This window comes from Delphinapterus leucas, chromosome 14, assembly GCF_059928025.1.
Source record: "Delphinapterus leucas isolate spDelLeu-1000000601 "Yukka" chromosome 14, BTC_Dleu_Yukka2, whole genome shotgun sequence".
In the NCBI taxonomy this organism is placed as follows: domain Eukaryota; kingdom Metazoa; phylum Chordata; class Mammalia; order Artiodactyla; family Monodontidae; genus Delphinapterus; species Delphinapterus leucas.
In genome coordinates this window covers 25,902,279-25,930,169 of record NC_143142.1, presented here as the reverse complement: position 1 = coordinate 25,930,169, position 27,891 = coordinate 25,902,279, and the positions used below count along the sequence as shown (strand labels likewise).

Genomic DNA, 27,891 nt, shown 5'->3' with positions numbered 1-27,891 from the left:
TGGGGGCCTGATACTGCTTCCAGAACCAGAAATGTACACCTGTTACTTCAAGGAAAAACAAAAGGCAAAGCCAAGCAGCAAAACACAAATGACAAGGAAGGTGTGGGGGGGAGGGGGGAAGCACTGGTGTGGAACCCACTGCAGATGCAGGACACACCCGTCCTCCTGAGTCCTGGGAGCCACCATCCCAATTTCACCAGTGGAGACCCCAAGGGCCTGAAGTACCTCAGCTACAGGGTCAGGCTTAGGCTTCCATCTCTTCCCACCCCTCCCCCGCCGGGCTGCACCCCTCCCCCCAGCAGGGACCGAAGTGGGCCTGGCCAACGGCTCAGCGGCCAGACAGCAGGAGCTCAGGGGACTAGGGGTGAGTCTGCCTGCCTTTTGGAGCCCCTGCTGCCCGTGGACCTGCGTCCTCTGAACCCAGGCGGGGCATCCTACCCTGATGGCCACACGATTTCAAATCAAGCGGTGGGTGGGTGGGCTGAATACCCCCACCTGCAGCAGCCAGTGTGGGAAACTGGAGAATGCACATTACAGGTCAGTCCAGGTCGGTGCCCTTGCTGGCCACCGTGGGGGATGGGGTCAGACCCCACAGTCACCCAGCTACATGTCTCTGGCCAGGCCAGTCTAAGCCACCACATCTGAAAAAGGGAGAGACGAGACTGTGGCTCCCTCCAAAACTCTTAGGCTCCAGGCTATTCTAAGACCTTGTTCCCTGTGGAGCAGCCGGGCCATCCCACGACCCGGTGGGCGGCCAGGGAGGGGCCCCGTGCCCAGCCTCCATCTGGGAGAGAGCAGACTAGGTGTCCTGTTTGCTCGGCCGTCATGACATCCACCATCTGCCTTTTTCATCCTCCTGACTTCACCCACATGCTCTGTCTGCACTGTCTGCTACTTGTCTTTTCAGGGAATGTACCCTGGTGGCAGCACACACCCCCCCCCCCGCCCGTCCTGAGCCCCTCGTAATTCCTGGCCAGCGGAGGCCTCCTCTGACGGTCACTTCCTCCTCCTTGCAACCTGCTTGGCCCAGCGTTTCCTTCTGAACCAGCATGTTCACAGACGACGCAGCTGCCTCTGCAGACATGCCCTTGACAGACGCTGCATCAACACTGGACACTTCATTCTCCATCCTTACAAGCTCTTCTTCCTTATCATCTATCCCCCCACTCCCTATTTGTACTTCTCAGTGGTCTTAACAATGTTTCCTGCCCTTTTTAAAATATATTTTGTTTTTATTAGAATACGATTGCTTTACAATGCTGTTTGTTTCTGCCACACAGCGAAGTGAATCAGCCACACACATATACACATTCCCTCTCTCTTGGACCTCCCCCACTATCCCACCCAACTAGGCCATCACAGAGCACCAGGCCGAGCTTGTTTCCTGCACTTTTAAATCAGGAGGCTGACCCCAGCTAATCCACCGGTGAGGTGCTCCCGCAGGTAACCCCCACACTGCCGGCCCTCCCTGGTCCACTGTGGACGTGGTGTCCTCTGTGGCCTTGTTTCTTCAATTGCTGCCTTTTTGTGGCATCTGCTCTTCTCTCTATGGCTTCTGAAATGATCATCTTTTGGTTCTTCTGAGGAAGAAACATCATGCTCTGTGGGATGGAGACAGGTAGGGGTGCTGGGCTGCCCCACCCCTGCTTATTCAGAGCAGGTGAATTTTGAGTTCACTTCATGAAAGGGCACTGGTGATAAAAAATACTTGAAAATTTGAAAAACGGATGTGTAAGTGCAGCAGAGACTTTCAAAAGCAATCTAAGAAACCCCAGCTCTTCAGAAGAAATCAGCTCAGGCTCCCTGGTGCCATTCCCACTGGTCCCCATGGCGGGTCTATCGCTGTGGTCATGCACCCGTGTTCTCCTGCTCCCTGGGTGCTTGACTCAACCTCAGGAACCCCACACGCTTCAGCCTACAGAGCTGGCCAGCTCCCCACACTCACAGAACGGGAACACTTCAGTGTGGAGTAAGAGCACTCATTCGGGCTTTGAGAAAAGTAAAAAGTGGGCATAGATTTCTGGGAGTGGCGATGTGGCCACTGGTTCCTGCCCAATTCTGGCCTTAGGGTCAGCCTGGTGACCCACTGGGGACGGAGAGCTGGCTTGTGTGCCCACACCACCAGGCTGCGCAGACCCCCCAACCACCCGCCAGTGCTCGGACCTGAAAGCTTTGGCCCCCGTGCCCCAGGCCACAGCCCCACCCCCCAGCCCCGCTGCACCCTTTCTAGTCCTCCCACTATTTCCACGGCTGATACCAGACTTGTTACCTTCTGGTTTTACTGAAAAAGGGGCGGTGACTCCCCTGCCCCTCTGGCCAAGAATTTCAAGCGTAATCCTCTCCAACTCCCACCCAATTCGGTGCTCCCCTTACCTAATACCTTCACCCCCCAACACCTCTTTCCCAAGCCTGCGGCCACAGCAGAAAAGAGTTGGAGACCGTCCTCGGACCCAGCCCAGCACAGGCTGAGTCAGGACCCCAGTACCTGCTTCTGGTTGGTCTGGGGGAAAGCATGTCGACACCCAACATGTGAATGCACATTGTTATATAAAGAATTCCTTAGACTCCCAATTTTAGATAGAAATTATTTAGGAAACAGGATGAAGGGGAAGGAGAAAACAGGAAATAACTTGTCCAGACATTAGTGATTAAAGATGCCTTAATTTTGAAATGAGGAGGCTCTTGCCTATTTTCTGTGTCCACAGCACTGGGGTGGCTTTCAAGGCCCTCGTGAAGGGAGTGAGGATGACCCGCAGGGTCTCCCTGATCTGCTCAGAAAAAGACAAAACTTTGCTTTCTGATAAAACTGACTCGCTTTCACATTCCTGTTGTCATCATTCAGGTTTTAAATCCACAAATCTTTGTGGACCTGCGCAGACATGGTCATTATCGCACAGCTGGTAGACTCCGGTCCTCTGGGCCTCTTCTGGCTGAGAGGTCCCCCTTCCCTCACAGGCCGGCAACTTCACGGATTTCCCGGCAGGCAGGGCCTGGCACCCAGTCCACTGCGAGCAGATCAGCCTTGAGGCCGGCAGGAGGTCTGCGTGACCGGAGTCTTCCAGGGGTGGTCACAGCTCAAGGTGATGGATCTCTCCCCTCCCCTCACTGTTGTCACCCCCCGAGGGTGACCTGGCGAGCCCCAGGAGCCTCATTTGCACAGGACCCGGGTATGACAGCACCAGATCCCCTCCTACCTTCCTGTACCTCCCGCCACGCATGCTCAGCAGTGGCAGGTGCCTGTGCAGCCTTGGTGGCCGTGGCTGTCACTCAGCCGTCTCTCCCAGGCCCCGTATCGTCCAGCCGTGGGTCACTGCTGATGACGTGGCCCCTCAGGTCAGCTCCACTGCAGGCCTCCTCGGATCTCCTCCTCCTCCTCACAACACCGTTCCCATTTCACCTGGACAGACATGTTGTGAGCACTGCCACTTCTAGAAGATGAGCTTTGTCCTCAGCCATCCTTGGCGCTGGACTCAAAGAAAGCGCCCCCATGGCCTGGGTCTGCCTGGACCCGCCCCCCCAGCCTCAGCCCCGCAGGTGGCCAAGCCCCCATGACACCAGGCCTCCCTCGGCTACTTCTCTGCAGACACCCCGGCTCCTCTCCCCCTCCCTCCCATCTCCACCTGCTCTGCAGTCACGGTCAGCCCTGGACACCCTGGTTCTGACTGAACACAGTGAACTGGGCCAGCCGAGATGCCATCTACAGTGCCAACCAGAATGGCTGCACTGCTGCTAAGGCCGGGGCTCACGATTAAAATGGGAAACGTAGGGTTATCAGACTCCTGTGTCCACTAACAGGAGGATCATTTGAATCGTCTAAAGGATTGGGACAACAGCAAAGCGTGTTCACCTCTCCAGGGAAAGCAAATGCAATACCAGTGCTTCAAACACCCCTCAGAAACTCCCAGTTCAGGTGGGATCCGCTCATTTGCCTGAAGAACGTTTGGGGCAGTTTTCCTCTCAGATGAACAGAAAATAGTTTGCTTAGCAGACACTGTCATGCTGCCTCACAACAAAACTTAAAGAAATAAAAAAACATTTAGGAAGATTTACCGCTTGCTTGGAGGTACTACGCTAGGCACTTGAAGTATCTGTATATAACCTTCACCGTGCTCAAGGTGAGTGTGCCGGCTCCACGGTGCAGCTGTGGGTCCGAGGCCCAGAGCCGAGCTCCTGCTGTCTCACCGTGGACACTGCTGGTGTCTTTTCTCGTAAATAAGCCACTGCACAATGCCCAACAGTGACAGGAACCAAATGTCCAACAGTCCCTCCCGTGGTCATGATTTCTTGGTCTGAAAAGAGGCGGCCAGTGACACCTGCCCAGCAGCGGGGTCGCTGAAGTTCAGGGAGATGAGAGGAGATGCGTGTGGCAACGCCTTCTCCCCCTACGGCCAAAGGTCTGAAGACCACTCTGGACAGACTAGGACTCCAGTGCCTCCAGAGCACCAGCTGACGGTACTACCGCCATGTACTACGAGCAAAGTCAAACCAGAAGACGCACTTGCTTGGGAAATGTAATAAAGGACCAGGTGACTCCATATCTTCATGTATGAAATTCCAGTTAAACTAGACATGCACAGTACTATGTTATTTTGGTAACACGGACACAATTTAATGATTCTAATTTTTTTGTAGTTTTTGTTTTTTTACAAGTTAGGTGCCATAAACAGTCAAATAATCCATCTTTTAAAAAGTACGTTTACAACATCAAAAGAATTAAGATGAAATATAAACCTTTCTACTTACAATTTTTATACAGATTAACCAAATCACAAATACCACAAATAAATGTTAAGTTGTAACAATATAATGAATAAACATTCAGATTCTTAATAAAATCTTCCTTTAACATTTGTTTTTAACTTACCATTATACTAAATAATCTATGCAGAGTTTTGGGGTACAATACCAAGAAGGCACCAACAGTACAAAGCAGATAACAAAGCAGTTTCAGATCTTGAGTGCTCTACACGGATAAACAGCACAGAAAAGGCCACGAGCTTCAGGGAAGCTGGTGCAAGCCTACAGCATCCCTCTGGATTTCCCGTCTCTGACCCACGATGCCAAGCTGGCTGCAGTGAGGGAGACGGTGCTTCCTCTGCTGGGACACGCCTCTCATCTGTACTAGGAGGATCATATTTCAAACACCAGCACGACAATTTTAAAGCACAAATGCTTTAAAACATAAGCAAAAGGACTGCTCAGATTTTCAAAACCACTACATTTACAAAAATATTTCCCTTAAACTTGGGATTGCTCCAAAACATTGATTTACAAATATAAAAGTATTATGGAAGGACCCAAAGCATGTGTGCATATGTATGTGTATTAACATACTATTACCATACTATAGAAAAATTACCAATTTAAAATCTGTATTAACACGTAAGCAAATAAAGGTCAGTCTCCTCTGAATGGTCTGCGCGTGACTGGTACTCGGCTAGTCGTAGGCAGTACACCTGTCTGCCTCAGGGACAGCCACTGGCTACTGTGGCCCCGCCACACCAGTCGCTGTGCATGCAGTAGCAGGAGTCACGTGAACACACCGCACACCAACGCAGTGATCTTCTACCCTCATGTCCACGGTCTGCGTGTCTCTCTACCAGCTTTGAAGGCTGTGTCTGCACAGTCGTCCTGAGTTCTCTCAAGTCCATCCTGCTGGCTTGCTAGGTATTTTGTTTCATACTAAGTGAAAGGACTGGAATGTTTCGACAGGAATTTTTTGCTTACATTTTAGACACCAAAAAAGCCATCAGTCTGAAACTTATCTGCGTGGAGCAGTAATGGAGGCATTCGGGATCACCAGCATGAATTTAGATGACCTAACCTGTACATTTTTAGAGATGAAATATCCAAATGATGAGTCTTTCACACCTAACAGCTAGTACTTTTCACAGGTACCTTGGTTAAGACAATTCCTGACCTGTTAAACCAAGTTTAGCATGATTAGTAAAAAGCACACAACCTGTGGCTACAGGGACTCTAGGATGCAGTTAGTGGTTTCATGCCCATCTGACTCCATGGTACCAGTGAGGGGGAGGGAAAAAGAGCCTAGAGTCCCCAGGGATTAGTAACCAAGGCTATGGCTTTCTTTCTAGTTAGAGGACTGCAGGTTAACCTCATAATACTGCTAACATTCCATTTAAAAAGTACAAAGAAACAAGAGCAATAAAACTATCAATGCTCCTTTAAAAATATATCAAGGAACAGTCAAATCTCTGTATCTTTTCAATGCTGTGTGGACCTTCACAAGGCAGCTCTGTGCATGGAGGTGAAAATCACGTATCTCAGGGCAAAAACCTAGACGTAGTTTTGATTTCTGAGGATGAGTCAGCCACCTGCTCTGGCCCGTGAGGTGTGAGCACCAGCACGCTGGGCTGGGGGGTGGGGGGTGGGGGGTGGAGCCCTTTCCAGCACTCAACTGGGACACAGGCCGGCCCTCTTTAGAAAGAATCAGAGAATCCAACCTGAGACATTTGGGCTGCTTCATCAGAGCCTGACAGAACACTGTAGACCTATGATCTGAAGAAATGAACATGTCAGAATTGATTCTCTGCTGTGTGGAAGGAAAAAAGAACCCTCCAGAAATGCTTTCTAAATCACCTGACATAAAGCAAAGTGTTCGGGCAGTGCCTGGTGGGAAGGGGAGGCCTGCAAGCCTTTCTGTTCTAAAGCACAGACTGAGCCTGACTGTCCATTTGGACCCACTAATCCAGAGGAAATCAACACCGAATCTTAACATGAATATGAAGATAGAAGATGTACATTTATTTCCATGAATTACAAGTGCATTGCTGTTCATATTAGCAGGCAGTCTTTATATAACCCATTCTCCATTGCTGTCAAAAATCAAACAAGAAAAAAAGGACAGCTGAGAAATGAAAAGCTAAAAATAGAATTATTTTTCCTAAGTGATCTGCTGGATAGCATTTTCCGTGGAACACAACTCAGAGGTAACAATAGATTTTTTGTTTCAATCATAGGCATGTGGCACTTGGACAGTCATCTCCGCACAGAAAGCTGTAACAGTCATGCGAGGGTACAGTAATTACTGAACAAGGCAGATTTCTCACCACAGAGAGCAGTGGGGGAGTCAAGAGGAGGCACCGCACGGGGACAGAACACCGAGTCCACACCACAGGGTGCGGCGGCGGGAACAAACACTAGAGGGCTCAGGAGGGCAGGGGCTAAGGCTCCTCGCACGCAGGACCTAGTGCTAGCTGCTCCTGACGGCCTGAGCTCGGTGACATCAGAGACGTGAGCGAGCACTTGACGAAAGAACAGTGCTCCAGTCGTGAGCTCACGGAGGCTTTATTACAAACTGTTATATCGTAGGTTGAAAATGAACTTGAGATGCTGACATGCTGTAGGAGGAAAAGGAAGTGTACACTTTCTCATTGAAAGACGCAGTGTTCCTCTCCGCTAGACCCTCAGGCATCGAGTGTGGCTACAGCGCCCGTGGCACCTGTGCCCACTGGGCGTGGAGCTCAGCCCCACACCACCTGGGCAGCCTGCATGACCTCGTGCACCTCTCACCAAATCCCGAGAGAAGCCGCCACTTTACGTCTTTTTGCATAAGTCTTGCAAACAACCAGAACTGTATATAACACATTTTGGCAAGTGTTGTGCCCCTGTAAATGGTACAGGTGGAACTGCCCGATGCAGGATTTCTTCCTTTTATTTAGAAAAAGGACTGAATTTTCTAAAAGCTGGGCAAGCAGTACATATACCTTACATCTGCTAGAGATTAACATGACACAAGGAGAGGTGCTGACGAGCACCCACAGGGTCCAGGGGCGGGAGCACGAGCTGCAGGGGCCCCGGCAGGGTGGGAGAGGAGTGCAAAGAGGGGCCGTCACTGCCTTAAAGTGCCCGAGGAGCGGCCGCCCTCCCGGAAAGTGAGACGCAGTGACCGACGGTGAGGGCGGGGTCAGCAGGGCATCAGGAGGGAGGACTAGGGAGGGTGGAACCACTGCATCTTTCAAACCAGAAAGCGATTAGTGACTAAAGCAAGGTGAGCAGTAGGTGCCCTGAAGTACGTACTGCCACAGGTCACCGGAGGGCGACACACACAGGGGTGCCAAGAACAGTTCTCTGGACTGAAGGAATTCTTTGAAAGCATAAAAGCCACAACTACCAGAAACTGCCCCTCCGAATGGCTCAAAGGAGTCAGGTGGACACGCCGAGACAGGCTGGAGACGGGCCCGGGGTCAGGAGCTGGGAGGAAGAACAGCGATGCCTGCGCGTGGCCCGTCCTCGGAGCCCGTGTCCTGTTGGGAAACAGACAGACCGACTGTGAGCTAAGGGTGAACCACGTGGGAAAAGCAGCAGCAGCAGTGCTAGGAAAACGGAAGAGTGAAAAAGCAAAGGAAAAACACGCCTGCAGAAAAGGTCATCTCCCTCAGAACCACGTGGCACGAGTCACACCCGAGGCTCCTCAAGGGTGGGCTTGCCTCCACGCCCCCATCCCCGGGCACCTTTTCTCTCAGATGTTTCACAGAGGATGTTTCCAGAATACTCAGGGGGAGACACGCACGCTCGCTCACAGCCAGGCCAGCGTCAGTGTTCCCCAGATGCCATTTATTAACCAACGGTCCAAACCAGAGTCTGAGAATCTTTGTAAACACATGTGTGAAGTGGAAAACGCTTCTGCCTGCTATTCTCAGCACGTCTCTCTCTCTCTGGATGAGCAGGTAGGTCAGAATCAACCACACAGGAGGCAGAAAGTGTTTTTTTTTTTTAATGCTCAAGTTTTCTGTGACTAAGCACAACAAGCACAACCAAGTGCTGGTAGGAAGCGTGAAGCTGGTGGGCCTGGACCCTGGAAGTGCAGGAGGGGACCCAATGGCTGCTGTCCCGCCAGGCCCCCCTGGCCCTGCAGATGTCCGAGAATCCCTCAGGAGGCCCGAGGTCCCCCATCACTCCCCTAACATCTCTATTTTACTTGAGGAAATTATATTCTGGGTTAAATCCACTCCACCTGTTTCCAGACTAGCAGTTCTCGGCTGTGAGCACAGACGGCTGAGGGTGGGGCGTGGGTGGACGTGGGAATTCCCTCCACCCCGAGGACCATCCTGGGGAGGAGAAGTGCACGTTCTCTGTCTCACGACGAAGCCGCGTGGAGACAGCGTGAGGGTAATCGAGTGTGTCAGGATGTGAGCAAAGCAGACCTTCCTTCCCCTGGAGATGTGGCCTGTTAAACGCCCACCAGCAGGTGTCACCTGGCTCACAGGCACTGCCAGGTGGATAGTCCTTTGTCTGCTGCTCGGGGAGACGAGCTCGGGGACAAGACGTGACCTCCTCCTAGAGGCGTGCCACCATGAACTGCAGCCACACCTAGCAGCTGGCAGAAAACTAAAACTGCCCTAAATGCTTTTATCTTTAATGAAACCAAAGGGAAACAAGAGATTAATGGCCCTAGTAATCAGTCCCCCACCACCCCCCGAGAAAGTCCAGCGACAGGCTGGAGAAGGAGGAAGAAAGGTAGGCACCACCTCCTCTTCCCCAGCTTCTCAGGGAAGCAGGTAAGGAGATGGTCTGTAAGGATGAGGCTGAGACCCAAGGCTGGAGGAATCGGAGACTTGTCACAATGTATTAACCACTTATACCTTTTTACCTTTCCAGTGAAAACATTTCTAAAATAGAGCCCCTTAAACAAAATATAATGAACATACTTTGACCCTTTACAATCACTCAGAGCCGCCACTAAGAACATCAGCGAGCAGGGGACACCTAGGGTCTCCTCTGGAGTGGTCCCTGCTGTCCCCTCCAGCAAAGCCCCCACAGCTGTATGAGCACGTTTCCCCGGCGGCCCCGTGTGTCACAGCACCAACACCTCCAGGCTCTTCTCTCTGCAGTTCTGCCCTCGCTGCAGACTGGGAACTCACACCCACGGTCCCTCCACCTCCCTGGGGAGCAAATCTAGGTGAAAAAAGATTTCTGAGTCTAAAGGACCTGGACTCTCTGCCTACTTTTGCCACCGATGTATAATCTTCAGCAAAATGCTTAAACACACTCCTTCAGTTTCGTCAATCGTAGACCTGGGCTGTGTGCTGACTTCAGAAAACGCTGCTGTGATCATCAAAAGGCAATGTCTGTGAAAGAACCTGGCCCAGAGCTTAACAACGCGCCCAACCCACCCTCCTCTGCACTCACTCTTCTATCCTAGATGACTAAATTATAAGTCAGTCTAGATGTTGGAAATTTCCTTTGAAATGCACAGAAAAAAACAAGATGGGTTGATGGGCTGATGGAGGAATGCATGGACAGATATGTGAGAAGGCAAAGAAATTATAATAAAACGTTAATCATAGGATCGGGGTGGTGGGAATATGGGTGTCTACTGTAAAACCCTCAACTTCTCAGAATAGGTAAAAATTGTCATTTAAAAAACGTTTGGGAAAAAAATCAGGCTACAAGCACATTCTGTGCCTTCTGTGTGCCTGGAGGAAGTGAACTAAACACAGAGCAACCCCCCTGCCACCGCCTCCACTGGTGACAGGCCCCAACCCTGGATACTCAGAGCTGGGATGGGCCCCGGGTGGGCTTGGTCCCCGTGTGCTAATGGCCTCCAGTAGGCATCCAGTCAGCAGCCTTGTCCTGCGGCCCAGGACCCTGGTCACTGTCATGCTCCCCTGTGCCTGCTGCCTGACCAGCCACCCCACAAGTCCCTGCTGAGGTCCCACCACCCAGACTGCCCAGTGTCAGATGCCCTGACACTTCAGGACTTAAGACCACCTGTGAGGAGAGGCGGGCCCCTCCCCACCAGCGGGGCGCCCCCTCCCGGCGCTCTGCATCTTTGGGGCCGAACCCTCCCCTGGTGCAGCACCACAATGCTGGGCCTGACTCCCCGGGTCCTGCCATCAGGCTGCTAGAAAGCAAAGCCTGGGTCTTACCCATCCATTCCCTCCTACCCAGCACTAAGAAGTACGTGACAGGGATTAAATGAACAATGACAAACTGATAGCTCCATCACCCCCAGATGTTCTACACCAAAGATGTGCATGACGGTCTGTGTCTTTCTCCCCTCTCAGGCCACGTGCTCCTCGGGGGCCACGTTCAGTCCTGTCTGTTCTGCTCACTGGGGTGAGCACACAGCATGTATGCCCTGAAACCAGAAGGCAGGGAAATCAGGGGCCATGAACACACAGGAAAGCAACCCATGGAAGGGACCGTGCAGAAAGTTGCTCAGCTCGACCTTCCAGGCCAGGGGTCAGTGGCCTAATTTGTAAAGAGCCAGCCAAAAGCTTATTCACCCAACGCAGCCAGGCTGACCTGGCACGGACACGGGGACGGAAGGGCAGGCCCCTGGCAGAGACAATCCCCCCACCGTGAATGCAGGCAGAGAGACCAGGAAGGGGTGAAAACGGCTGGGTCCCAGGGGCCGCTTTCCTTCTGTCGGTGAATGACCGCACAGTGCCTTGTGTGCAACAAATTCTTCAAGAGACTGTCCCGATGTGAGGTGTGGACGGATGAACGCTTCCAACCCCACTGGACTGGCCTCCCTGTCCCCTGCGGCATCTCCCCTTCCTGCTCAGACACTTCCTGAAGGTTGGCTGCTGGGGGCACATGTGCTCGGGCTTGGAGTCTGGCCTCCAGTGTGTCCCAGCAAGGGCCTGCCAGTCCCCCTCCCTTGCTTGGTTAGGGAATCGGGGTCTTTCAGGCTCTGCTCCCCTCACTCCCCTGCAGTCACTGCTTCTCCCGACCACACCCCAGTCTGAGCCCCAGGTCTGGAAGCTCCTCTCCCACTCTCTCCTCTGCCCTGGTCCAGCCCTGGTGGCTCTGTGAGTAGGTGAGCTGATCGCATCTGCTTGTAGCCCCCCTTCTGCCCTTCCCTATCCCCTGATCTGAGCTCTGGGGCTGGGACCCTGCCTTAGCACCGCTGCCTGTCCTTGGCAGCTGCTTCTGGTGGGACTGCCAGTGGCAGGCACTGAGAGGAAAAGCCTTCCTTCTTCTGCCTCTAGTGACACATGGCTCTTCGGGAGGGGTGGTCCTGGGTTTCAGAGGTACTGGAGGGTGGTGGTGACTCAGGCCCCTGAGATCCCTGGGTCAGTGGCAGCCGGGCTCCTGACCCTCCTCAGCAATGGTGATGCTCTAACAGCTGCAGTTCTGGCAGGGGCCCGGCACCCTCCGGGCCTGCTGACCAGACAGATGCTGGCTCACATCGCTTCCCCTCAGCCCCTGCAGACCCCCGTCTGCAGGAAGCCCCACCGCCCCGCTCTTGCTCTCCAGCCCTTCCACAGCCTCCTGACTGATCACACACCCTCTGTGTGAAATACCTCAAGCAGCTTCTGATCTCAAGCCCGGATGCTGCCCAACACAGGCAACCTCAGACCAACCCTCAGCCTGACCCCAGTATGTGAAAATAAATAAAAAGGCCCAGGCAGGAGAGAATGGACTTAAGATCCAGCTGAGAATCCCCAATGCCCACCGCTGCAGAATCCCCCACTTCGTAACCCTGCCTGGATCCCCCTCGGTCACCTGTCTGCAGACCCCACTGCCAGGCCATCCAGCTGTCCCGGGCTGGTCTGTCCAAAGCATTTCCCCAGCAGATGCCTCAACCCTTGGTCATAATTCTTTATCTCACTGCTCATTTCTACAGAGTTCTAACACAACAAGCCCCACTCTCTCTCCCGTTCCGTATATTCTCGAAAATTGAGATCTGTGTTTCCTCTTTTTGAACACTTTTTACCTGTCTCCTCTGCTAGGATTTACTATATGGTTAAAGCTCCAGGTACCTGAGAAATTTAAGATCTGTATCCTGGCTGGAATCTAGCGGTCTCTTCAAAAATGAGTTCTTTGAGCTTTTCCTTGGGCAAGTCATCCAATTCCATGTCAAACTTGAATGGTGCTTCGGCGATGGGCTTGAAAAGAAAATAGAACGTTTAGACAAAAGTGGTTGCGGCTGAGGCAGTCATTCACTGCTCCACAGAAAGACCATAGCTCAGGCTTTGGAACTGAGATGGCAGGACTGGCACCTGTGATGAGCAGCCCTGTGCTGCACCCCAGTCACGGAAGTGCACCTCCCGAGAGCCCTGAACCAGTGAGAGGGAGCGTCCCCACATGATTCTCCAATGTCTTCAGGCACTGCATGCACATGGCAGCCACAGGAATCTGCTGTGATGGGAGGGCTGCTGCTGGTGGTAGTATGTGTACACAATCAAGACCCTCAATACTTGAATAGATGCATTTGATTACACACATTACGGTATCTTTATATGAAGAAGTAATATGGAGCCATTAAAGAGTGAAGCCGCAAGGAAGGTGAAAATCATGGCAAATGCCCATATTTGTGTTAAACAGAATGAACTCTATTTTTAAAATTTAGATATAGAAATATAAGACTGAGAAGGAAACACTCCAAAATTTTAATAATGATAACCGCATAACAAGACTACAAAGTGATCTTTCTTGTATTTTTCTGCAAGTTTTTGCTTTTCTTTAGTATACTTTCTCTATAAATAACCAGAAATCTAATACTGTCTATTCATATCAAAAAACCTCCATGCATACTCAATGACAAAAGATGTAATTAGTCAGTTAATATTTTGATTTGTAAGCACCCCCCTCCAAACGAATGCAATGTTACAGAACCTGATGACAATACAGCTGTTACCAGGCACCCCAGGCCTTATCCATGTCACCCTCACACCATGTATTAAGGGGGAGGAAACGTGCACCCCAAACTCTGCGCTAGGCCCTGGCCTCCTGAAAGGGGGAAAAGAGAAAAACAAGCAGCTCCCCTCCCTGAAGGAGGGCTCGACGTACGGGACCCTACACATGCCACCCTTCTAATCCGCCTGGCCCCCTTTGGGTGTGGGGTACCACCCCAGCCTGAAAGTAGGACGTGGGGCTTAGGAAACCGCCAGCTCACAGGGCAGTAAGAGCCCCAGGTCCCATGTTTTCAGCTGCTCCTCTGTTATGTACCACGGAGGTTGCGTCAACTGTTTCCGGGAAAGGCTGTGGAAGGGGAAGCTGACTGATACATGTTTGATTTCCTCTTTCTCTTTTTCATGTAACTGATTTTCACTTTTGTAGTTAGTTCTTCCTTTCCTCTTCCATTTACCCTTTAACACATTCCTCTTGGTTCTCCCTTTTTAAAAAACAGGAGTGTGAAGGCTTACTATCTATGCATTTGAACCTCAACTAGAAAGATCCACATTTCTGGTTCCTACTGCACTTTCCTTCACTTATCCTCCAGAGAACAAAGTTAAAAGTGAGTCCCCAGAGGAACCAAAGAGCCAAGGAACGGGGACTTTTGGACAGAAGATGCCTGACATGCAGCACCTTCACCTGGATGCCCAGTGTGCACTGGAGACTCGCACACGCACCTCTGCGACCAGCATTCCTCATCACGACAGGCTCTCGTGTCTCTAGGGAGGCACACAGGGAGGCAGACACGAAGCCACCAAGCTCTCTGGTGGGACTGTCTTGGCTGACCTGTCCTCTCCTCCCCTCCACCCTCAGGGTGGGCCCTGCAGTTCCATGTCTCTTCCTGCCACAGGCCATGACCAGTCCTGGGATCCCTTCCCTGCCTGTGCTCCCCTCCCCTTCCATTTCCCCGGCCCCACCCGTTGCAGGGGACCTAGAGGAAGGGGTTTCAGGCTGTGGGGACAGCACTAGTCTCAGGCACATGATGGCAGGGCCACTCAGCCGGGCGGGGTGCAGGCTCTCACCTCGTCACTTGGGTCGTAGTACTGCTCCAGGTACGGGTGGGCCAGAGCCTGTTCCACCTCAATCCTCTTATGAGGGTTGAACGTCAACATCTTGTCCAGTAAATCCAGAGCTACAAAGAGAAAGGTTTTGAAGAGGTGAGAAGCCAAAGAAACAGTCAATGAAATACTCTCTCATCTTCCTGTTTAAGTCCACTGACCCACAAGACAACCGAGCTAAAGGAGCCCCCACCACCCAGGGGTGCGCCTGTTCCACCTCTGAGCTTGAGTCTGAGCACCTGTTAGTAGAGACCCAGACTCAGGAAGGTGATATGCTCAGCAAAGGCTCCACATAGTGGCCAGGATTCAAGCCCAAGTCTGCCCCCAAAACCTGGCCTTGTCCTAAATCACGGCTCTGCTCGCAGGGTCAAAAGCAGAGGTTTTATGTATGTACTGCTCTTAAGTCAACTCCAAAGTCACTTCTGCAATGGTCACTGCCTCCCATGTGGTTTCAGCCTCCTCCTTCCAGGTCCTGGCTGAGAGGCTTGTGTAAAGCACAGGCCCCCTGGCCTGCTCTGCAGCCTGGCGTCTTTCTCCAAGGCCCCAAGCTACAAGTATTCTCTCGACCTGGCCGGCAGTTCAGCCCTGACCACCTCTTTCATGTCGACAATGCAGCAAGGCAGCAAGTGCAGGGCCAACAGGAACAAGCCGGAGGCGGTGGCCAATGAGCAGCCTGCCCTGGGGCCTCTGCAGAGTATCTAGGCACCACCTCAGGCCGCGAGGACAGCCAAGGGGCACGGCTGACAGTGGCTGGGACCAGGGTTAAGGGTCATGTGACAAAATACTTCCTGTATTTAGTGTCAGAAGTAGGTTTCAATGAGGGAGGATACATGCTAGAAAAGACATCACTGTTCTGGTAAAGAGGTAACAAAGAGGGCTTCTTTTAAAACTATCCCCTTTTATTTAACAATTCTCAGACCAGTGGTGCTCACGGCCCTGAGACACCCCTGAGAAATCCAAGGGCTCCAAGAAATAAATCTAAAAACTACTAGGTAGGGCTTCCGTGGCGGCACAGTGGTTGAGAGTCCGCCTGCCGATGCAGGGGACACAGGTTCGTGCCCCGCTCCGGGAAGATCCCACATGCCGCGGAGCGGCTGGGCCCGTGAGCCATGGCCACTGAGCCTGCGCGTCCGGAGCCTGTGCTCCGCAACGGGAGAAGCCGCAACAGTGAGAGGCCTGCGTACCGCAAAAAAAACCTACCAGGTAATTATTAAGAACACACATTTTTAGAAAATGTATTGACACTAACAAAAACAAAAGCACTGGCATCTACTTAATGAAGCCTTGTTACTCACGGTGATAGCTTCTTATTAGGTTATCAACCTCATCCATCTGCAAATGAGCACCCGACTCTAAGCTCTAGGATAAAGAACGGTGATGGAAAATCACTGTAGTCACTAGGAAATGTGCTCCCCGATGGAGAGCAGCTGGCGGCTGGCCAGGAAGTCGCCGGGAGAGAACGGGTGGGTGGGGTGCCCCACTGCCCGAGGTTGGGGCCCCCATGTGCACATCCCTGCACACCACCCCTACTCACCTTCAATCAGGAGATCATCGATGTGGTACACTGTGTGATGGACATGATAAGAAACTGCACACAACAAAGGACTTTTTTCATGTCCATAAAGTGCAGTGTGAAAAACAGTACGCTTTTTTTAAAGCCCACATAACGAATTTCTACAAATAGTACATTTTCAAACTGGTAGATGGGCGAACACACCTGCTGGGCCTCAGAGCCCTACCATACCTAACACAGGTACTAAAACCGACCTCTTTTCCCGCTCCCGCCCCCCTCCCCTCCCCTAGAGCTCACAGACATTTCCCCAAGGACTGCCTTGAGACCAGATAACCTCCATCCTTGTCAGGAGAAGTCGAGGGCCCAGCCACAGTCAAGAGTCTAACAGCATTATTTTTAAATTCCAAGTTTTGTTGATATTAAGGAGGGATGCACTCCAAGGCAACTGGATGCTCTGCAGCTGACACACTCCTAAAACAGACCTTTCAGTTCCTTCAAGTTCAATCCTAGGCAACAATTTCAAAAGAAAAGAGCTTTTTAAATTTTTTTTTTGCTACTTGAAAACTGACTGGCTCTCCAGCCTCTTTTGACTGCAGCGCTATTTCTGCACTGCTTGCAGCTACAGGAGGGGAGGGGGGGAGATGGGAAGCAGCTGGCAGGTGCTGCTCCCATAGTCAGAGAGCCCGGCCTCCCTCCTCCCACATGCTCAGCATCCCGCTGGCACCACTCCGACGTATGAATCACGCTGGCTGTGCATAGGATGCAGATTTTATTTGCCCTAAAAGACTGAAGCCCCTTCAAGGCCAGGATGACATCTGACTCTCCCTGGTGGCGGCCATGAGCCCACACCTCCCCTCTAACTCCGGGGGGTGTGCAGCAACATGACCCCACCCTTCCAGCTCATCAGTCACTTCTCCTTCCAGGTCCTGGGGCGGGTCACCCGGCTGGCAGCACTGCTTTGGGGCCATCTCACCTACCCAGCAACACTCTGATCCCAGATTAAGGCTGCCATCTGTCACTTCCATCCTCAGCTCGAATTTCTGAGCAGAGGTAGAGAAAAAGGCCACCTGTGCAGACTGTGCCACCACAACAGTGCTTCTCAAACTTTCTGATCTCAGAGCCCTACTCTTGAAAACTACTGAGGATCAATTATTAAAAAGCAGCGAATTCAACTCACAATTCAAACAACTGCACAGCACCATCCTTTGAGGAAACCACTGCACTCAGTACGTGGCAGATGTGTTCTGCGTGCACTTATCCCGCGCTGTCACATGGAGCACTAAAAAGACTGGCACAAAGGACAGGACACAACAAAGCGACTTCTCTGTGCTGCTTCACCAAAGGCACCTCACACGCAGCTGCCCTGGTTTTAGCTGGGAGGCTGGCACTGCCGCCTCGCCCTGCACTGAGCACAGATGGCAGCACAAGGGACAGGGTGTAGGATGCCTCAGTGTCATCATGAAAGGAGTTTTCACCTCACCAACCCCCTGGAAGGATCTTGGGGACCTTAGAGGTCTAAGGAGCACACTACCAAGAACTGCTGAGCCACAAAAACTCAAGATCTTTAATCTTATCATGGTCCCCAAGAGCTCGGGGAAAGCCCTGGTCAGCCCTTCTCTACTCACATGAGTGGATCATGCCCTTCCTGCCCACTGGCCCTCATTCCTCTCAGCACAACTTTCTGAGAAAATCAAGATCCCCAGGGGTGACCTTCCTGGGCATTCCTCCACCAGATCCACATGCATCCTTCTGTTCAAAGAGAAGACCCTCTCCCCACCCAAAGCCGATTCTCCCTGCTGCCCTCACCTGGCCCAGTCCTTTCTGTCTCCATGTTCCCACTCCTCTTATGTGGTCACCCATGACCTGAACTGGAGGCCTCTATGCCATGTGGAGGTGCTGAACTCGGCCACATTCTCACAAGGCATTATCTGTGTCCATCTCCTCTACAGGTTGCGAGAATCCCCATCCCTCCCGCACTGCCCAGGGAAGATTCTTGTCCAGCTCCTTACACATCTCACCCTTCACCTCCTCAGCCTCTTCCAGGATTTCAAATGCCATCTGTTAAAAAACTCCTAAATCTATTGTCAGCTCAGGACTCTCACTCTCTGTATACAGAGACTGTAGGTAATGAAATAGAATACAGCTTATCCCACGAGAACATATATATGTATATGCATTTACAGGAGCAGTAATAAAGTCTGGAGGCTTTTCAAATACCAGGTTATCTGAGAAATGGACACAGACTTCTCACAAGAACGGCATTTTTAAAAATTTCAAAAAATAGGGGAATTCCCTGGCAGTCCAGTGGTTAATACTCCGCTCTTCCACTGCAGGAGATACCAGTTTGACCCCTGGTTGGGGAACTAAAATCCCACATGCTGCATGGCATGGCCAAAAAAACCCCCCAAAAACCAAAAAACGAAAAACAAAAGTGGGACCGAGAGAACAGAATTCCTCATCTTTCTTCACGCGCTGACAGCCGTCTGCTGGCTTTGCGCACCTGCCCTCTAACCACACGGAGCTGCACTTGCCATAGGGGAGCTCTCAGGCTTGCCCGTGGGAGCGGTGACACCAGCTCGGCCACATTCACCAGGTTCTCTTGGCCACAGTGACTGTCAAGGGTGTGGACACAGAGGCAGTGAGTGTCAGCCCCACACTTGGGCTAAAACTATCAGGAAACAGGTCAGCGTGAGCCTGGAGATGCTGGTGGCCATCGTGTCACCATAAGAAAAGAGGCTGGTTAACAAGAAAGATGGAACAGAGGAAGGCAACGCTGAACGACAAAGTCCAGATTGTGGTCAAAGAAGCTACGCCTGGAATCAAAGCCCTGCTGGGCCTGTCGGTTCTGAGAGCCGGTGAAGTCCTTCTTCAGGCCAAGGCCAGTCCCAGTGGGTTCTCATGAAGTGGATGGAGAAGGCCTCAAAGAGCCGACCCTCCAGTCTGTGACGACTCACCCCACGCCCACAGCCCCATCGCTCAGTGGGAACCACTGCTCATCTCTGGACACGTTTTGTAGAATTTCCCTGTGTATCTTCTTTCACACAGTTGAGATCATATTATACATAACAAAGGCTGTGTTATTTCCTCAGTCAACACTGCTCATTAGTATTTTCCCATGCTACAAAAACTTTGTAAAAATCACTTTTAGGGACTTGATATAATATTCCTTTGAGTAGATGTATCAGTTGACTCTGATCCATGAACAATGAACAGTTAGCGCTGAGGTTGTTTCTAACAATTTTTTAAAAAATTTATTTATTTATTCTTGGCTGCGTTGGGTCTTCATTGTTCCGTGTGGGCTTCTCACTGTGGTGGCTTCTCTTGTTGCGGAGCACAGGCTCTAGGCCTGTGGGCTTCAGTAGTTGTGGCTCGCAGGCTCTAGAACATAGGCTCAGTAGTTTTGACGCACAGGCTTAGCTGCTCCGCGGCATGTGGGATCTTCCTGGAGCAGGGCTCGAACTCGTGTCTCCTGCATTGGCAGGCAGATTCTTAACCACTGTGCCACCAGGGAAGCCGTTTCTAACAATTTAACACGGCCCAGACTAAACTCGCAACTGCTAACTCCCGACTGGCTCCTCCCACAGTGACCCTCGGCTCAGTACCTCTTCGTGGAAGTTGTGTGTTCTTGTCCTTTGCTCATGTATTTATCCACTGATGTCTTAGAGTTCTCTCTGCTCTTTAAACACTAAAAACATTAACGAGAAGTCTAACATTAAGAACTACTGCTCTTAACCCTAATATTCTTAGCTCTCAACCTTCCCAATTATCCTATGAGGTAGGTAAAACTTGCCCCAATTTTGAGATGAGGAAAATGTGAAAAAGTGAGGTCACAAGTCTGCACTCAGGAGGCCAATCGCAGAGCACAGGACCTAACCACCTTGTGTGTGGCCATCAACAAAACAGGACAAGGATTCTTTAGATGTTATTCAATCTAGAACAAATTATACCTATTTGTCTACACCTGGTCTAATCTAGTTTAAATTTTAAACTTTTAAATCTACTACCTTTCATTTATGTTTGTCTTTTTTTTTTTTTAATTAATTAATTTATTTTTGGCTGCATTGGGTCTTTGTTGCCGCGCACTGGCTTTCTCTAGTTGTGGCGAGTGTGGGGCTACTCTTCATTGCGGTGCGCAGGCTTCTCCTTGCGGTGGCTTCTCTTGTTGCGGAACACGGGTTCTAGGTGCGTGGGCTTCAGTAGTTGCAGCATGCAGGTTCTAGAGCGCAGCTCAGTAGTTGTAGCACACAGGCTTAATTGTTCCGCGGCATGTGGGATCTTCCCGGACCAGGGATTGAACCCGCGTCCCCTGCCCTGGCAGGCAGATTCTTATCCACTGCGCCACCTTGGTTTGTTTTTAAAGCTTAGGAAGATATTCTTCCCCCACGCAGAGATCAGAAAAATACTGAATGCTCTAAATATCGCTAGTTTTTAATAGTATGATTTTTTTTAAGTATTTGATCATCAATTGTTTTGGAATTCACTTTGATGTGTGAATAGTGATTTAAATTGGTTTTCTTCCAAACAGCTATTCAACTAGCCCAGTACCATCTGCTGAAGAATAATCATTTCTTCCCCCTCACAGGAGTAATTTTGGAGAGAATCCTAAACTAGATTCCTTTGAAGAAAAATCTACAATACTACTGGTTCAAGGGACTCAGCAGTCAGAAATTTCCAACAAACATGTGAAAAAATATTCAACCTCACTCTTAATTAAAGAAAAACAAATTAAAATGTCACTTCCCCCCCATTTGGTTGGCAAACCCAAAAGTGCAATACCCAGAATTGCTGGAACAAAAGACATGTGACAGAATTGCCAAGCTGCCTTTCAGAGAGATTCCACGGATTCACACTCCAACAGCTGCCTCTGAGAAGATCCCCTGCCTTGACCACACAGTGGGTTATCAAACTCTGTGATTCTTGCTACTGTGATGAGTGGGAAAAAAATGGAATTACTGACCTTTCAATGTTCATATCTCATATAATAAATAACAATGAGTCCCTTTTCCTATATTTAAGAGACATTTACATTTCCTTTTCTGTGAACTATTTGAGTTCACTTGGGTTTTCCCATAAGATCTTATGGAAAAATGTGAACAAACATTTTGGCCAACCCAATACTATTAACCAGACTTAAAAGCGCCAGTGTTTCAGCTTGAAAGTTTTAATTTCTTGAGATCCCCGAGGTCTTCCATTCATTTCTTCCTGTTATCTTCATGCAAATCTAGACTATTAGCTACCTGCATGCAGGTTCTTAAATCTGTCTTATTGCTGTTCTATGTCCAGGGCCTTAGAACAGACACCCATCTATTTATTAAATGAATACATTTACCAATGCTGTACTAAGAAACTAGAAGCAACCTGGTGGCATATAAATATGGCCCCCATTTCTTTGCAGCTCCTCCCATGAAGGGGTGGATTCATTTCTCCCCCTCTTAAGTCGGGCCTGACCTTGTGATGTGCTCTGACCAACGGACTGTGGCAGAAATGTCCATTTCTGAGACCCGGCCAGGAGAGACCTTGCAGCTCCTGCTCTGGTTCTTTTGGAATGCTGTTGCCAGCATGAGAAACCCAGTCTGGTCCACTGCAGGACGGGAGCCAACGGGGTGCTAGGTGCTGTGAAGCACCCTTAGGCCATGCAGCATGAGGCGAGCCGAGCAGACCCGCCCAGCTGCACCAAGCCCCACCAAGCCCCGTGGGCTTTGGAACAAATATGTGCTGGTCGGGTTTTTAAAATTTTTGGTAATAAGGGTCAATTTTAGTAAGATCCTCTTCTATATCTTATTTCACAATAATCTAGTTTTGGTTTGGTTTGGTTTGACTGAACTGTTTCTAAGTTTCAGGTGTGCAGCATCATATGGGGTGATCTGAAGGCCCGGGGTTGTGGAGGGGTTTGTTGCACAGCAACAGATAACTGATGTGAATGTCAATGTCCAACATGAGGTTGTGAAAGACACTACAGGCCACCCACAAGGGAACGTTATGTACCCATTCTTTGTAACTACAGAGACATAGAAAGGACCCAAGTTATATAAATGAAAAACTATGTCTTGAGATCTCAGAACCTAGTCCTACCAAAACCAGTAGTATAGACATTCACACAACCCTGTGATGCAGGTACTAATATTTTATAAATGGGAAAACAGAGGCCCAGAGAGGTTAAGTAGTTTGTCCAAAGGATGCTCAGCTGGTAAGCGGCTGGGCTGTGGACTGAACCAGGGAGGTCTGGCTGTAAAGCCTGTGCTCTGGACACATGATGTTTTATGCCCATTTCAGCACTAAACTCCATCTTTCCACTTGATTCTATGTATAGTTCTTCCCCGCTTTTTCATTATATTCACCCAATACCTACAATTCAAATTTAACTGGATTTTAGTGGGGTTAATTATTACCTGAACGAACCAATCTCAGAGTTCATGACCTTAACCTAAGGAAAATAAGCTAAAAAAACCCTCAAATAATTTGATGCAAATTATGACTAACTAGAGAAAAGAATGAGGAAACAAACAGGAGAAAAGCCCAAGAGTTCTGTTTCTTGTAAGGTCTTAATTATACAGTTTTGTTATGTACACACCTCTTAAAAAAGGCAACTCAGGAAATCAGATCTAGGTAACATGCTTGGGATGGACGGTACAGCACACAAGCCAATCTAATCAGTAACATGTGCAAGGCATGGGAAGTTCTAATTTTGAAAATTCTGCAACTAGAATACATTATATAACTATAACTAAATAGGTAGAAGCTGTGCACACTTTGGTAGAGCAAACATTAAATGTTATTTTGGGATTCTGATAATTAAGACTATTTCTTATTCTCTGACTTATTTTTTCTATACGTCCAAACTGTCTACCATAATCATACACTACCTTTATATCAGAGAGTTTAAAAGACAGTTCCTCTTATATCCAAAAGAAATTCAATTTTAAACCAAGTGTTTCTGAAACTTGGCTCAGGTCAACACATAAAACAAATTTAACATCTAAGTAAATCGTTGTTAACGTTAAAAAATACACATATATGTACACACACACACACACATACATATGCATACACACATATTAGAAAAAGCTAAAATTCAGTCAACAGCAGACTGGATGTAAATATTGTAATATCACTGCACCAACATGTCAGCCAGCTGTTCTTGGGTTCCCTCCTCTGACCTCTTCCTTCCACTCTAAGGACTCCTGTGATGACACCAGGCTCACCTGGACAACCCACGCTAATCTCCCCACCTTAAAGTTAGCTGATGAGTAGTCTTACTCCTCTCTGTCATGTAACCTAACATGGATTCAGTTTCCGGGAATTAGGACACGGACATCTTTGGGCATGGCGTCATTATTCTGCCTACCACACTTTTATGACAGCATAAAGTTAAAAAAAATAGCTGCCTAATATATTTAACAGGTACATGTTAAGCAGGAATGAAGGATAATATAATTATTAAACAAAATTAACTTATAAGATATCAAAGACTGGGGCTTCCCTGGTGGCGCAGTGGTTGAGAGTCCGCCTGCCAATGCAGGGGACACGGGTTCGTGCCCCGGTCCGGGAAGATCCCACATGCCGCAGAGCGGCTAGGCCCGTGAGCCATGGCCGCTGGGCCTGTGCTCCACAACGGGAGAGGCCACAACAGTGAGAGGCCCGCATACTGCAAAAAATAAAAAAATAAAAATAAAAAAAAGGGGCTTCCCTAGTGGCACAGTGGTTGAGAGTCCGCCTGCCGAAGCAGGGGACACGGGTTCGTGCCCCGGTCCAGGAAGATCCCACATGCCGTAGAGCGGCTGGGCCCGTGAGCCATGCCCACTGGGCCTGCGCGTCCGGAGCCTGTGCTCCGCAACGGGAGAGGCCACAGCAGTGAGAGACCCGCGTACCGCAAAACAAACAAACAAACAAAAAAAAAAACAAAAAAACAAAAAAGATATCAAAGACTAAAATCCAATGTATGACCTTTCTCTGTTATGGAACATGCTCTTGGAACATATCTAAGATATCTTCACCCAACCTAAGGCCATGAAGATTCTATCCTGGTTTTTTCTCAAAGCTTAATAGCTTTACTCCTTCTATTTAGGTCCATGTTACTTATTTTTTGCACACAAATGTCTAATCGTTCCAGCATCATTTGTTGAGGAGACTGCCATAGGCACCAGTACAGATAAATCTAAATCTGAAATGCATTCTGCTGAGTGGAAAAATCCAGACATAAAAGGCTACATATTACATAATTGCAATTCTATGACATTCTGGAAAAGGTAAAGCCATAGGGACAGGAACCAGATCAGATGTTGATTGCCAGGGACTAGGCGAGGGAACTGACTACGAAGGGGCACAAGGCAACCTTTCGGGACAATGAGAATGCTCCAAAACTTGACTGTGGTGAAGTTACAGGACTGCATACATTTGTTAAAATTCAAAGACTTGCACAACTAAAAAGGGTGAATTTTACTCTATGTGAATTATTCTGTGATAAACCTTTCAAAATGATCAAATGACAAGATGACCTTAAAAAAATTGAACTTAATCCAAGTTAAAAAGCAGCAAAGAAACTAAAACGTGGAAAACTAAACAGTCACCTCCAGACTCCCTTACCCTATGGCTACCGCTCCTAAATAAGAGGGAAGAAAGCAATGAAGAGTGAGCACCAAATAAGGCATTATCCAACAGCCACAGACTAGTGACCTACTGCTTTAATGAATAAGACAAAGAAACAAATAAAAGCTAAGCCTAAGAAAAATAATCAATGAAATCACATTTACCTTTGGAGTCAGCATTTGGGAACAGCCTGTTCCATGGCACCTTATTTTTGTGCGGAAGAGAAAGCAAATAGTTCCTAGCTTTTAAATTTATTATACAATTCAGGTCTTCCTGGGATGGGGATCCAAGAATACCTATCAGATAAAATAATCAGCTGTTAATTACCAAGACCAAGGTAAACCAACTGCATACCGTCAGCAGTGGGGCAGAATGGGCACTGACATTCAATGTCTTCTATCTCCCAATGCTTTTTACGAAGTCCTTAATGTTTTAAATCAAGGAAGATTTAAAAAAAGCTCATGTCCATCACAGGTTGAAGAGTTGCTGGAACTCTTCTTAATTTCCTGAGGGTACTCTGATGTACACAGTGGGTCCCCAGAATGCTCACGAACCTTACCCAGAATGTGGTTCAGCTGGTCGAGGTAATGCTTCCCCGGAAAGATGGGCCTGTTGGAGAGCATCTCTGCCAGGATGCAGCCTACAGACCAAATATCAATGGACTTGGTGTAGCCCTGCAGTGGAAAGGAGAAAAGATGGAGAATGACCTCTGCTGTTCCATGACACAACGAGACCTTTCTGCATGACAGGCACAGGGCTGCTGGAGTGTCAGCTTCTCCTCTGGCTCTATAATTCAGAAATAAGGGACCATGGAGAGACAAATATCATTTGACTTTCTTATAAGACACTAAACAACCCAGACTGCTTGATTTTATTTCTCTCTTCAAAGTTGATTAACTTGTTATTAAGTTAGAATTTCTGCTGTATACTTCTTTTTTTTTTTTTTTGCGGTACGCGGGCCTCTCACTGTTGTGGCCTCTCCCATTGCGGAGCGCAGGCTCCGGACGCGCAGGCTCAGTGGCCATGGCTCACGGGCCCAGTCGCTCCGCGGCATGTGGGATCTTCCCGGACCGGGGCATGAACCCGTGTCCCGTGCATCGGCAGGCGGACTCTCAACCACTGCACCACCAGGGAAGCCCTACTTCATTTCTTTTTTCAAATGATTTGAGAGAAAGAATCAGAATCCTTGTAAGCTGAAGCTGGAAAAATAAAAAAATAGAAACAACCACTGATTGCTTTAGGACATTTGTGGCCCACTTACTCATTTTGGAAACCTGGACTTCCCTGGTGGTGCAGTGGTTAAGAATCCGCCTGCCAATGCAGGGGACACGGGTTTGAGCCTTGGTCCAGGAAGATCCCACATGCCACAGATCAACTAAGCCCGTGTGCCACAACTACTGAGCCTGCACTCTAGAGCCCGCAAGCCACAACTACTGAAGCCCGGGCACCTAGAGCCCATGCTCTGCAACAAGAGAAGCCACCACAATGAGAAGCCTGTGCACCGCAACAAAGAGTAGCCCTCACTTGCTGCAACTAAAGAAAGCCCGCGCGCAGCAACGAGGCCCAAAGCAGCCAAAAAATAAAAATAAAAAACAAATAAATTAATTATAAAAGGTGGGGGGGCATTGCTACATTTCCAGAATATCTTTATCTATTTTGAAAATCATTAAAAACAAAACACAACAATTACCCATGATCTCTGCCGAAAAGAAGCACGTGCTGGCTCCTTCATGTCTCACTGATCCCTATTGCTTATCTCCTTTTTCTATTGATTTTTCAGGTATATTTTTTCTTTTAAAGGAATTCAGTGAAAAGACATGGAAGAATTATCATACAACAGTAAAAAAAAAAGATGTTACTATATAAGTTGAGTTTTATGGAGAATGCTTAGGCATAGTGATAAATAGAAGAAGAAATGTGGAGAAAAGCTAGAGGGAAAAAAATTTATCCAAATATTAAAGTTTATGGAAACATAGCAAAGTATTTTTTGAAAATCAAAGAATTAATGATCAGATCTACAGCTCTGATAAAATGGGTTGAATTTCAAAACAATTCTCGTCAATAAATTACAGAGATTTAAAGTATCTTCCCACAATTTCCTCATAGACTGAGTCATTCATTCATTTATGGCTGTGTTGGGTGTTTGTTGCTGCACGCAGGCTTTCTCTAGATGCAGCGAGTGGGGGCTACTCTTTGTTGCCGTGCGCGGGTTTCTCATTGCAATGGCTTCTCTTGTTGCGGAGCACGCGCTCTAGGCACACGGACTCTAGAGCACAGGCTCAGTGGTTGTGGCGCACAGGCTTAGTTGCTCCGCGGCATGTGGGATCTTCCCAGACCAGGGCTCGAAGCTGTATCCCCTGCATTGGCAGGCGGATTCTTAACCACTGCGCCACCAGGGAAGTCCAACGTGGTAATTATTATTACTATAATTAACAGTAACTATAACCATAATGATGGTGGAGACCTGGAGGACGCCATCTTAACCAAAAGATCAACATGAACTTCACCGATACCGACACAAACCAGGTGTGCCTCCTGATGTGACAGATGATGCGCTGAGAAGAAAACACTCTTTCCGTGGTATTCACGCCCCAAATGCATGACACAAAACTGAGGCACGTGCTACAAGTAGCTGACCCGCACCCTTCAAAAACATCAAGGTCAAGAAAGGCTGAGGAACTATTTCAGATTAAAGGCGACTAAAGCAACAATGCAACGTGCGAGCCTTGCACACATACTGAGAAAAGCTATAAAGGTTATTATTGGGACAATATCCAAAATCTGAATATAAATGGGGCATTACTATTGGATCAGTGTTAATTTTCCCACTTTTGATTACTGTACTATGGTCATGGGAGAGAACACCCTTCTTTCTCACCTCCACTGCTGCCGCTCTGGGCTGGACAAGTCTTTGTCGGGGGGCCGGCTTGCGCACCTCAGGGTGCTCGCCACTGCTCTGGCCTCTCACTGCTCGATGCCGGCAGCACCTCCCCTACTAGTTGTGAGAACCAAAAATGTCTCTAAACACAACCAAATGTCCTCAGGGAACATTCGAACTACTGTTCTAAGGACACACACGGTGAA

General features: G+C 49.1%; 1 protein-coding gene across 4 annotated transcripts in view; it reads right to left on the bottom strand.

The window, feature by feature from the left end:
• Positions 1-6,742: 6,742 nt before the first annotated feature.
• The window catches only part of MAPK1 (mitogen-activated protein kinase 1), a 92,776-nt gene continuing 71,627 nt past the window's right edge, over positions 6,743-27,891 (bottom strand). For 3 of the 4 annotated variants that reach the window (XM_022551410.3, XM_022551403.2, XM_022551405.2), the window contains 5 exons: positions 25,367-25,481; positions 24,972-25,103; positions 14,673-14,782; positions 12,735-12,860; positions 6,743-8,267 (listed from right to left, as the gene is read on the bottom strand). In XM_022551410.3, coding sequence (XP_022407118.1) covers positions 12,744-12,860; positions 14,673-14,782; positions 24,972-25,103; positions 25,367-25,481 — 474 coding nt within the window. In that variant the 3' untranslated portion in view covers positions 6,743-8,267; positions 12,735-12,743. Of the gene's footprint in view, positions 11,105-12,734; positions 12,861-14,672; positions 14,783-24,971; positions 25,104-25,366; positions 25,482-27,891 lie in introns of all 4 variants that reach the window. The other variant, XM_022551404.2, reaches the window with a different exon arrangement.